General features: G+C 48.6%; 3 protein-coding genes across 3 annotated transcripts in view; 2 read left to right on the plus strand and 1 right to left on the minus strand.

Annotated features, from left to right (window-relative positions):
• LOC128274223 (uncharacterized) overlaps window positions 1–12,076 on the plus strand; it is a 305,029-nt gene that overhangs the window by 236,205 nt on the left and 56,748 nt on the right. The gene's annotated exons all lie outside the window — the stretch shown is intronic.
• On the plus strand, window positions 112–7,797 carry LOC128274121 (uncharacterized). The gene is made up of 6 exons (XM_053012218.1): window positions 112–411; window positions 992–1,112; window positions 3,701–5,871; window positions 5,963–6,343; window positions 6,428–6,873; window positions 6,972–7,797. Exons 1-6 carry the CDS (start codon window positions 363–365, stop codon window positions 7,017–7,019), a joined length of 3,216 nt encoding a protein of 1,071 aa, XP_052868178.1. The 5' UTR covers window positions 112–362; the 3' UTR covers window positions 7,020–7,797.
• Window positions 7,686–10,739, minus strand: LOC128274150 (transcriptional regulator ovo). Its single transcript, XM_053012260.1, has 5 exons — window positions 10,510–10,739; window positions 9,602–10,388; window positions 8,948–9,454; window positions 8,415–8,745; window positions 7,686–8,303 (listed from the first exon to the last, which is right to left on the minus strand). Exons 2-5 carry the CDS (start codon window positions 10,357–10,359, stop codon window positions 8,298–8,300), a joined length of 1,602 nt encoding a protein of 533 aa, XP_052868220.1. The 5' UTR covers window positions 10,360–10,388; window positions 10,510–10,739; the 3' UTR covers window positions 7,686–8,297.

Here is a 12,076-nt window from a genome sequence, read left to right on the forward strand (position 1 = left end):
GATCACCTTAGTCACACACCTTTCGTTTCAGTATTGTGCATTTCACTCGCACTCACACTCGTCATGGCAGTAATCGAATCAGCTGCCAACGAAACGACCCGTAGAGTAGACCGAAGACCCTGAGTCGCCATCATTCGCAGTTCAAGCATTGGCTGAGTGAGGGCAAACCTATTGGCAACCGAGAATACGCTTGCAACGCGTACAGTCATCATCAGTGTTGTGTGCTTGTTAGTTGTATTTTGCTCCTGTGAGTCATCGATCGACGTCTCTGGAACGTTTACGACGCGAAATAACAACTACCATTGCAAGAATAGAGAAAATTACCCCCGACTAGTGTTTCTCGCTGTGAGGCGTAGGCCAAGATGGAGAAGCGGTTGGCCTGTTTTGCGGGCTGCTGGCTGCTTTGGCTATGTAAGTTATGCTTTCGTATTTTCTCGTAAAAATTTACCTTTACTTCGCGCTATAACCATCTTCCGCCATCCATTTCTACATCTTCGAGAAACTGCGTATCAGCGAAAAGCCGTGCAACCGAGTCATCGGGATAATGATCAAAACACGAGCGCGTCAGTGTTAGTTTCCGTGTTTTCTTTGTTTCGCGATGATTACGCTGCTATTTTGGCTTGGCACCGTATCACGAACACAACGAAACGGCTGAGCTGATAACAACGATCCACCCAGAAAGGGGCCGTAAGCGGCTGGAAACCTGCACACTGGCGTTTTAAGCGATGCATATCGTGGTGAACCCAATTATTCGTTCTTTGTTGTCTTGCAAGCGCACACGGAACTCAAGAGAGACGGAGTACTAGTCCTGTAGAAATCTTTGCCCTGTTGACGAAATGGTTAACGCTTACATGAGGAAGGCAAATGATCAATCTTTTTATTATTCGATAATCTAATCATTGTTATTTATTTTTGTTTTTCTCTCCTGCATGTTGATGCATCGGCCTATTATCATCTTCATCTTCATCATTAACATCAATTCCATGGTCAGGTTTTGCTACGGTGCAAAGTTCTCCAGTCAAACAATCGAGCGATTCATCAAGCAATAATAAGCAGCTGCTGGGCGCTAAGGAGTGTACCTGGGGACCGTCCTACTGGTGCTCTGACATAAGGTAGGAAAAAACATGATTATGAAACCAAAATTATACCACATAAATGCATACATTTATGTGCATACAATTTACGCATTTAGTATTTTTTGAATTCCTTTGCCGTGAGCCGTTGAGACGTCGGATGCATAAATGGGCCAACAGAATCGCGAGCCGGCAAAACATAGGTCAAGGGAAAAAAACAGCATATGATCCTCATGTCATTGCCGAAGATGCCCGGCATCGTTTTCACATCGCCCTCGAACTTGTTTACTGTTTATTTTTCGTCGAATGGCGCTCTAACAATAATACCCGCATGCACTATCTACGTTGTGCTAGAATGGGGTGATGATTCATCAATCGCAGAATATTCCGCATCTTTTGCTCTTGCCGTGTATGGAGAGAACATTCCGAATGGTGAAGAGAGTGGGGAATGGAAAGAGATTCAGGGTGGTAGGTTATCATCGTTCGTTCAAACTTTTGTTTCCCTTCGTCAGCTTCAGCTTCGTCTGCTTTCGAAATAGCAGACAAACTCGAGAAGCTATAAGTTGGCTGTGGTTTATTTTTTTGCCCGGGATGGAATTATTGAGGTTTTTACTTCAGAAATTTATAAACTCTTCTGTTGTTTGATTTTGACTACAGATAGAGTTCTCGACAAGACTTGACGAAACCATTTCAAGGTTTCATGTTACATTCGCGGCAACTAGTGTGTCTTATTGATAGCTAGAAGATCTTCCACATTGCATAAACGTGGAACCTTCTATATTACATGACAGAATATTTGCAGTGGCCAAGGTCAACGACCGGAAGTAGCATACGAAAGGATTATGGGCTTTACCTAAAGTCTCCCTGCCCTACCATAGGGTCTTCAGCATTCCCAACAGCAGTCAACGCTTGGTTACATTTTAATCCAATTTTCTCGGAATGCCGCTAACGTCTTGCAACGCCTCCCTAGCATTTGTTGCCCCTTATACTTTGGATTGCCCTTCAGGTGATTGTGTAATAATTCGGTGAGCTTGTGAGTCAACCTGCTGTCACATTTACCACCAGTAATTACCGGAGAATGACGTATTCGTTCGTATAAATATTTTACGTGAACAGCAAAGTAACAACTACCTTTAATTTGCTGCGTTTCAGTTTTGTAGAATGTGCTAAGTATCTTTCAAATGTCTTGATGACGACGAAGATTATTACTATTTCGATGACGTACATATCGTATGGCGAATTACGACTAGTGTCACCAGCAACTTCAGGAACATCCCTTTTAATGTCAATCTTTACGATTTAAATAACAATGATATTGTTATTTGTTATTTGTTATTTATTAGAATCATCCTACGGGCCAGCAGGCTTAATAGGAAAATATATAAGATATGGTACAAATTTCACTTAAAACTATACATACTTAGACGTCACAGATTGTAGAATCACAAATCACACGCAAACGCGACCGAACGAATATGCTGACGAAACACGCTTACAGATTGGTCAAAGTCGTAACAATGGTACACCTGATTGAACCTGGTTGACATGAAGTTTACAGGGCTAAACTGCCCGAATCTGGTCGCCTGCGTTGGCACAGTCAGAAACGAGTATTTCCTTAGAACTCTCGACGGCGCAGAAATGTTGAGTAATGAGAGAAGCACCGGAGAGTCAATGTTGTGACTGATGAGGCTAGCCACGATATCAAAAACATTAGTTTCTGGTCCTATTATATGGTTATGATCCTATCACTGATTGAACAATGTGAGAAGATCGGTGTGATCGTATGTAAGAAAAGCTTTTACGATCATAATATACACGCTAAATTTTGTGTACTTTTGTCTGTCATCAAATGATATGCTCGTGAGCTCGGGAAAGGATTACTCTTGTGACCTTGTGCTAATACGAATATTAAATTAAATTATCTGGATGCTGCTGATCAGTACATTCTTGATATAGCTAATCCGGCCACCAATAAAGAAAACAAGGACTCCCTTATTACGCTTCATTATTTGCAATGAATGATGTATCGTTCTCTCTTTGTAGCCTTTGCCAAGACGATTGCAAATAATTGAGGATGAGTCACGACTCGCAGTGCCTCAACATCTTTTGTCGAGGAAACGAGGAATTTTTTGTCGAAGTGTTTGTGTGGCAAACATTTGAAATAATAGATTGCACTGATTACAGTCTTCTTAAGCGGTTCGCGGGACAAAGGTGGCGTGGTAGGTCCAGTCCCCCAGCAGCGGCGATGCGAGAGCTTCTGGGATAGCCGATTGGTGGACGAAAGTGCCGGATCGAGAGCGATGGAAAGATGACCTATTTCGGGCCGATTGTCGATTGTGATGCCGGTTAAGAAGGAAAAGATTGCACAGATGGTTTTTTATTATTGTTGTTAGTACGGACAGAGCCGTATGGAGCACCAACCTCAACTGTTTGCACTCATGTTAATGCACTTTCAGGGTTCCAACCAACGTCTTGATGATAGTTGTTGATGATAATATTGATTTTTTGTAGTCACTGAGATGACCAACGTGACCGCATGTGTAGCTCACATTAAACTAAGCTGTATGGACGTCAAGTATTAGCCTAAAGACTGTTATTAAATTGTAAGTCATAATTGTAATTTTTAGGAATGCAAAATCGTGTGGCGCTGTTTCGCACTGCATCCAGACCGTGTGGGAGCGGCAACAGTACCCGGTGGACAACGATGAAATTTGCAACATCTGCTTGGACATGGTGAAGCAGGCGCGCGATCAGCTCGAGAGCAACGAAACCCAAGCTGACCTGAAGGCCGTCTTCGAGGGTTCCTGCAACTTGATCCCGGTCAAGGTGGTAAAGAAGGAGTGTCGCAAGTTGGCTGACGACTTTATCCCGGAGCTGGTGGAGGCACTTGCATCGCAAATGAACCCGAACGTTGTGTGCAGCGTGGCAGGGCTGTGCAACAATGCGGCTATCGACAAACTGCTCGCAGAACTACCATCGACGCCGCAACCAAGCGATAGAGCAGAGGTGGTTACGGAACGGGAGAGCGAAGAGTATGACAATGAGAGCAATTACAAATTCACGTGTGCCAATTGCAACACTATCGCCGGTGATATTGTGAACCGTTTCCGCTCTTCTGACCGAGACATGGTGCTGGAGGGCTTCTTGCGCTTCTGTGGTCAGATGTCGTCGTACTCGGATGCTTGCTCGAGCATCGTGCTGTCGTATTTTGGCGAGATGTACGAGCAGCTGAGCAACCACCTGACGCAGGATGCCGTTTGCCATTTGAGCGGTGTTTGCGCGAGCAAGTTCCACCAACACGAGAAGGAAAAAGAGAGCGAAGAGATCGAAATTAGGCCACTCGGTGGTGTCGGTGTGATAAAGATGGGGCCTGGCTGCACCGAAGGCGTTGACGATTGCCGGGATGATGTTCCGTGCAAGTTGTGCGAACAGTTGGTGGACCATCTGCGCGATGTCCTGATTGCGAATACTACCGAGCTCGAGTTCAAGCAGGTGCTGGAGGGGCTCTGCAAGCAGACGAAATCGTTCGCTGGCGAATGCACAAACTTGGTCGATCAGTATTATGGCGAGATCTACGAAACGCTGGTGCACAATCTGAACAGCAACGATGCCTGCTTTATGATCGGTGTCTGTCCGAAGAACGTCGGCGGAGGGGTTGGTAGTAGCGATGGTCCTCTGATGCCACTAGTCCCTGTTGCTGTCGCGGTTGAGCACGAAGCGTCGTCCGTCCGACCGGTACTGGGCGCAAACGAACCAACCCTTTCAACGCTCGAGATTCAACAGGCCCAGCTAACGATCGATCGCATCATGGGTGCTCCCAGCTCGCTTCAGTTGGTCGAATCCGGCAAGTACTGCACGCTGTGCGAGTATTTTATGCACTTCGTCCAGGAAGCGCTCAGTGAGCCCGGGAACGAGGATAGGATCAAGCAGGTTGTAGAAACCACCTGCAAGCGGCTACCGACATCGATTCGAGGCGAATGCCATAATTTCATCGACGTCTATGGTGATGCAGTGATTGCGCTACTCATACAATCGATGGATCCCCGACAAGTGTGTCCGACGATGCGCATGTGCCCGGCCAACGGTAACGTCGATGCGGAGGTGTTCGCACCGGGACAGGTCGAAGTAACGGTCGATGCGAATGCTGGCAGTGATAAGCCAACATGCCCACTATGCTTGTTCGCCGTTAGCCAACTCGAAGAATCGGTGAAGACCGATCGGTCAAAGAAGAACATTGAATCTGCGCTCAGCCGGCTTTGCACCACCCTGTCGCCCAAGCTGCGGATGGAATGTACCGACTTCGTGGACACCTACACTGCTGAGCTGGTCGAGATGTTGGCATCGGACTTTACGCCCCAGGAGATCTGCGTGTTCATCAAGCTGTGCGTCGATCAGCGGCCTGATCTGAGCCTGCTTGGCATGGAACTCGAATACGAACAGCGCTCACGAAAGGCAGAGGCCTCTTCGGGTGACATCGAGACGAACGAAATCCCCGACAGCACGGTCAACGGACACGTAACGATTGATCAGGCACCGATGTCTGGTACGCCCGAGTGCCTGGTTTGCCAGGAGATGGTGAAGCAAGCAGAAAAGCGTATCAAGAACAAGAAGAGTAGGGATGAAATAAAACATGCACTCGAGCACGTGTGCGACAGGATGAAGGTGAAGTATCAGCCGCGGTGTGAAAAGTACATGGAACAGCACATGGATCAGATCATTGAAATGGTGTTAAATCGATTGTCACCAAAGGAGATTTGCCACGCGCTAGGTTTCTGTCTCATCATGGAACCTGAAGAATGTAAGGAGTGACAACCTGCCTGTAGCTAATGGTAACCTTTTGCAGTATTGATAACATATGTGGCATTTTTTTTTATTGTCTATCCAAACAGTGGAGGTTGACGAAGCGCTCCTCGACTATGTTGTTGAACCAGCTGTCGTAGATCCACCCAAAGAACTGCTGATCACGCCGTCGCGTGATGGAAGCTTGTCGAAGGAACCTCCCCAATGTGCCTTGTGTGAGTTCGTGATGGTTAAGCTGGAATCGGAGCTTGAGGATAAGAAAACGCGTGCCGAGATTGAGCGGGCTGTCCATAACGTTTGCTCCAAGATGCCCTCCACTATCAACAAGCAATGCAACAAGCTCGTCGATCAGTACGGTGAATTCATCATCAAATTCCTCCAAACGCTGCCACCTCGTGAGATCTGCATAAAGCTGGCAATCTGCGAGCCCCAAGCCCGCCAAGAAATAGCCCTTCTCGAGCAATCGAAGAGTAAGTAGTCCACGTGGGAACACTATGCGGTAGACGCTATCTGTCAGGACTGTTTCAGTACGTAGTCATTGCTCTTCCTCACAGGGGAAATCGTCGAATGTGCGGTTTGTCAGGGTGCGGTAAAATCGCTCGATGAGCTGTTAAGCGATGGAGGGCTTGAGCAACACATCACCAAGTACGCGGACCGCATATGCAACGCTCTTCCGGCTACCCACTATGCCCAGTGTGATCGACTACTGGCGGTGTATGGCATGAGCATGGCTCAGCAGCTAAAGCATTCGATCGAGCGCGAGCAAGTGTGCGTGAATATCGATATGTGCAGCACGATGCAGCCAGCTGCTGGTGGACCATTGCTGATTGGGCGCGAGTTTGCCTCCGAGGAAGACGACGCAAAGCCCAGGGAAGATCTGAACGGCGATGTGGTGGTAGAGCACGTCTCGAAAAAACACGCAACCCTGCTCGGACAAAACCAATGCAGCTGGGGACCAGCGTACTGGTGCAAGGACGAAGCAACAGCCAAAGAGTGCAACGTGAGTATAGTACCACAGTATCTCCTCTTCCGAGTTAATTTATACCGAATGCCAATTGTTTTTTTTTCTTTACCCGGCTTTTCCATCAACTGTCGCAGTCAACGGATTACTGCATGGACCGTAAGTTGGGCCTTTGGAAGCAGTAAAGAACTAGCGGTCAAACTCAACGGAGGAACCGGTTGGGGTCTTGGAGCAGCCTAAATGGAAATAGTTTGCGTGTAGTAGGGCAATGTATTTTTATAAGCACACTTCACCTGGAGAAGGGTCTTCGATAAAAGAAAAACAATAAAACACGACAAGCGAATGGATTTACGTGTTCCAGGTGTTGTTTTTAGAATACAACACAACGCTTTAACAGAGTGAGGATACTTTTGAATGCACAAGGCACTGTATATGCAATGCACAATTCGAGTGTACTGCATTGTGGTTGATGCACCTTTCAGTCAAACCCAACAGAATATGAAAACATCTTTGCAAAGTTGAATTTGAAAAACAAATATAAGGCTACCAAAAATCGAAAAGTCTTCGTAGTCCGTCCAAAAGGGCAAGAGGGGGTGGACCCCGTTTGAGATGGCGGGACTACAATGATTAGAATATGGACCGCAAAGGAACCAAAACAAGAAGAATGCCATAATCAAAAAAGGTGCGTGAAAATAGAAAAGAGAAAAGGAAATAGATGTTAAATGCAATTTTGGGCATCTTGTTTGATTCGTGTTAGGTTTTACAAAATCACGAAGCGCTCTTTCTCACATCAAGAACACTACTGTTAGGCAATGCTGTATTATTCTTTTATTTGTTTCACTTTCCGTATATGTGTTTTCGGATTCGGAAGCAAAAGTTAATTGGTGTTACTTAACTGAACAACAATTACCAATATTCTGTAAAAACAACACTAGACAATAATAAAAATTGACCAAAATTATATCCCAAAATGTGATTCATGTTTATCCCGTAAAAAATAGATAGTTTCGGTATGAAAGATAATAGTTTTACTTCTGAAAAGTACATAATTAAACGTAATTAGAACAAAGTAGAGCAAGTGAATGATACAAACGTTTGTTCCCCTCCCTCTATTGTTCTCTCTTTATTCATGCGCCTTGTGGATCCATGTGCTATCTCACGCGCTTAACGGAAACTCTGGTTCCGGTATGTCCGATATGTTTTTCTATGGTTTCCAACGTAGACTATGCAACATCTGGCCAGAGATTGCTGACACGGTTGACGAGTGCCGTTAATGGTACTTCCAACCGTGGTCGGTTGTCGTCCGACGAGAACGACGCATCGAGGGCTCACGTGGAATGTTTTCGGTTGGCTACCGGGTACTGCAGTTTTTATGTACAGCTCATCAGATTATTCTTCAATTGCTTGACGGCGGTGGCGACAGCTGTTAGATTGAATTGCGGCACCAGTCCTACGGCACTTTGTCAATACTGCGCATTCGTCTCACAGGAATTTAAACATACAGAGAGAGAGAGAGAAAAGGAAAGTGAGAAGATGCTCATAGTAGTAGGTCTATAGTAATCCCGCATAGGTAAAATCACCTCCAGATGGCTTTTTGCGTGCAGGGTCCACTCGTCCCGAGAGTTAAACATACGTCCGCACAACTCGCAAGTCCAGGATAGTGGATGGTGCTGTTGCTGGTGCGATAGGGCCATGCTGGCTAGTTGCGCCGATCCGACCGCTGCTTGCTGCTGGGACAACAGCTGGTTTGATTGGTGTTGCTGTTGCTGCTGTTGTAGGTCCTGCTGTTGCTGCTGGTGCTGTGCCGCAAGGCTGTTGACCACCGTGGTGAGCGTTTGGGTCGCTAACGCTTGATGGTCGACCAGCAAGTTCTTATTGTCTTCCGTTTTGTTTTCCTCTTTAATCGCCAAAATTGAATGAGATTGGGTGGGGGTGGGTGTTGGGAGTATCCCGCCAATTAGCATTGGCGAGTTGCATCCACAAACACGTGTGGGTGGGAAGCGGGTTTAATAAAGATTAGGAGAAAACATATCGAGAAACAAATAGAAAGAAAGTGAATGAGAACGAGGCGGAAGTGAGCGAGCCCCTCACAGCCCCGGGATCCAAACCTAGCGAGGGCGTCCGGTTCTGGCGCTTGCCGAGCGGCGCTATGTTCGTCGGCGTGATGTGCTTGAACTTGTTCATGTGTATGACCAGCTTGTCGCGACGTGCGAAGGCCCGATCGCACACCTCGCACACGTACGGTTTCTCGCCCGTGTGGATGCGCATGTGTATCGTCAGTTTGTCCTTCCGGGCCAAACCCTTCCCGCACACGCTACACTCGAAGACGGGTTTGGGGGGCGTCGTTAGCGCCACGTCGGCGCAAGTCCCTGTGCCACTTTTTGTCTTCCCCGACGAGCCACCCTTTCGCGACGAGCCCGTACCGAACGTGCTGGCGACCGAGGTTACGGCGGCCGCGGCGGCGGCAGCGGCAGCGGCGACTGCGACGGCCGCCGACGATTGGTGCACCTGCTGGAGCGCCTTCAACCGCGTGGCCGGATGCATCGAGCCTCCCTCGGCGTACGGCTCCGTGAACGGTATCAGGTTGGGGCGCGGTATGTTCGGTGGTATCTCCGGTGACCTGACACGGGTCCGACGGGGGCGCGCGCGCACACACACGGCAGTGGCGGGACAGAGCGGAAAGTAAAAAAAAACAGGAGAACAAGACAAGAAATTGACAAAAGGTTAGGTTAGAAGCTGTAGCTGGTGGCGAGGTGAGCCGATGTACCAGTTCCCCAAACTTTGAAGAACGCGTACTCCACCTTCGTATCCCAGACCGACGTCATCCGGCACGGTGAAGGTACTGTTGCTACCGCTACTGCTGCTACTGCTGCCAGCGGCGGCTGCTGCGGCGGTAACGGCGGCCGCCGATAGCGCCGCAGCAGCGGACGCCGCAGCAGTAGCCGCAGCGGCGGCAGCGGTTGTGTTGGTGGCAAGAGAGGCGTCACCGGTGCTGCCTCCGCTGCCACCATCACCGCCGCCGCTGCTGCCGCCACCGGTTGCACCCGGGAGCGAAACGGCAGTGATCTGCGGCACCTTGATCGTGCTCGGGTACTGGTTGACAGTCGGATTCGGGAGCGAGGAGATGGTGGAGGACGTGCCGCTCGTGGCATGCTGCTGTTGCTGCTGCTGCTGAAGGCACCCTCCCGTCTGGTGCGCCACCGACTGCTGCTGCTGCTGTTGTTGTTGTTGCGGGTGTACTTGTTGCTGTTGCGGATGGTTGAGTTGATGCTGTTGGTGGTGATGGTGGTGATGGAACGGTTGACTATCGTGGCTGGTCTTGGACTTTTTCACCGAGCGGGTCGAGCCTTGGCACTGCTGCTGCTGTTGTTGCTGCTGCTGCTGCTGCTGCTGGTGCTGCTGGTGTTGCTGTTGCAGATGTTGCTGATGCTGTTGGTGTTGCTGCAGTTGCAGTGCAGCCTGCGCCATCTGCTGCTGCACGACCATGTGGGCCTCTAGGTAGGCGTTCTTCTGAGCCGGCGTCATTCTGTCGCCCCCCCGTTCACTGTTCCATCCTGCAAGCCCCAGAGGTTCCGGGGTATAAGAGAACACACGCAACATTAACAAAACACACTGTGACACAGCGCGCTGCGGGCACGCCAGCGAGCGAGCGGAGAAGAAAAATCGATAGCTAACTGCGGGTGGTCAGCGAATCAGGCCAGGTCGCACCGATGCGCCCGATGCACAGAGCCAACAAGGGCTCCAACAAACACGCTCCGGGAACGGGGTCCGGGATTTATCCGCAGCGGCGGCCAACACTTCCGGCGTGGGAGTGGCGGGGCAGGCCTCCGGTATGAGTCAACCGATAGGCTGACGAGAACGTCCGTAGCAGCAGTCACTGTCTTGGAGCCGTCTTCTTCGACGGATAGCCGGTTCGCCCAACGAATACAGAGTTGCCCTGTTTGATGAGCTGAGAAAGAGCTGTCACATACTGTCGAGGCCGTGAATGAACGCGCCCGCGCGCGCGCGTATGTGTGTTGCAGCAATGGTGCGCTGGTATTGGTGCGTGCACCGTCGGCACAACGGCGTTAAAATCGCGCGGCGCGCACGGGTTGCGATGCGAGAATTCGCGAAACATAATGCATTCATATGTGCCTATACACACTCATACACCAGCAAACACGCTCCCATGCTGTTTCAGCGATTGTTTGCCGTATGTTTGGCGGACCCCACAGGCAGGCTGCCGCAACCGAGATATCGATTCGGGTTGTGCTGTGTACATTCCGAGCAACGATGTAGCCAGGCCAGGCCCTATATAACGACCATAACGACCAATGGTAAATTTCTCGCCCATTTCATCAAACGGCAAGCTGCAAAATCGGATCACGAGGTCCACGATGTTGGTTGTAGGTTGATTTGGAAAATTAACGTACCCTGCGTCCGATGTCACATCGATCTTCAACCCCATCACTCTGTGTACGCAGGACAGAGAACGTTGACGTTGGATTTCATGATATCTCCTTCCTCCATACACCGAGTCAACGAGTGGGATGAATCCGCTGCTCGCTCGATGAATCTCTGGAGACCGGCCGGTTGATCGCGGCCACGGCTCTGGGGCAACATGACGAGAACAAAGAAATTGAATGCAAATCGGCGCGATTTTCTTCGGATACATCGTCTTGCAGGATTGACCAGTACTGTACGGTGAATACAGTATATCATTGATTTTTTTTTAGGTCTCTAATAGTTAGTACCCAAATTCTAAGCCAGCGCGAATCCTGCATCAAGCGTTGCGTCTGTGTCTTAAAATCTTAAAAGAACTTGCCTAGTTAAAACATAAACTTGGCTCGGTAAGCTATCCATTGTTAGAGGCTGCATTTCAAAAGGTTTGAGGCTGGGGGTTTGAAAGGGTTTTGTCGTGATCCACGAGTGTTAATGTTTTGGTTTCTGGTACTATAGAAAGCTGTCTTATCGCTAAAGCACTGTCTACTCTAACAACTCTATTACGGCACAGTGAAGACATATCAAACACAGGCTACAAGAAAGAAGCTTGCTGGCAAACTGCGTTTTTAATATGCCTATAACGCTGTAATTGTATACGAAATTCGTTTCTTGGGAAGCCCCTTACGAGGTCTGTTCAAAAAGTATCGCGACACAATTATTATTACAATTATTACTCTCAATTATTACACAATATTATCATGTCGACAGTATTCCTTGATTATCGTGGTGTGTTTTGTATTATGAATTCCTTCCAAATGCC

Source organism: Anopheles cruzii, chromosome X (assembly GCF_943734635.1).
Source record: "Anopheles cruzii chromosome X, idAnoCruzAS_RS32_06, whole genome shotgun sequence".
Classification (NCBI taxonomy): Eukaryota; Metazoa; Arthropoda; class Insecta; order Diptera; family Culicidae; genus Anopheles; species Anopheles cruzii.

Bases quoted from the DNA above. Each gene is read 5' to 3' on its own strand.
- LOC128274121 (XM_053012218.1), top strand. From the start codon at position 363: ATGGAGAAGCGGTTGGCCTGTTTTGCGGGCTGCTGGCTGCTTTGGCTA. The intron at 1,113-3,700 runs GTAGGAAAAAAC...TGTAATTTTTAG, and splicing joins TACTGGTGCTCTGACATAAG to GAATGCAAAATCGTGTGGCG. The intron at 5,872-5,962 runs GTAAGGAGTGAC...CTATCCAAACAG, and splicing joins CATCATGGAACCTGAAGAAT to TGGAGGTTGACGAAGCGCTC.
- LOC128274150 (XM_053012260.1), bottom strand. From the start codon at position 10,359: ATGACGCCGGCTCAGAAGAACGCCTACCTAGAGGCCCACATGGTCGTG. The intron at 9,455-9,601 runs GTACATCGGCTC...GACCCGTGTCAG, and splicing joins CTTCAAAGTTTGGGGAACTG to GTCACCGGAGATACCACCGA. The intron at 8,746-8,947 runs GCTAGGTTTGGA...ATCTCATTCAAT, and splicing joins CGCCAGAACCGGACGCCCTC to TTTGGCGATTAAAGAGGAAA.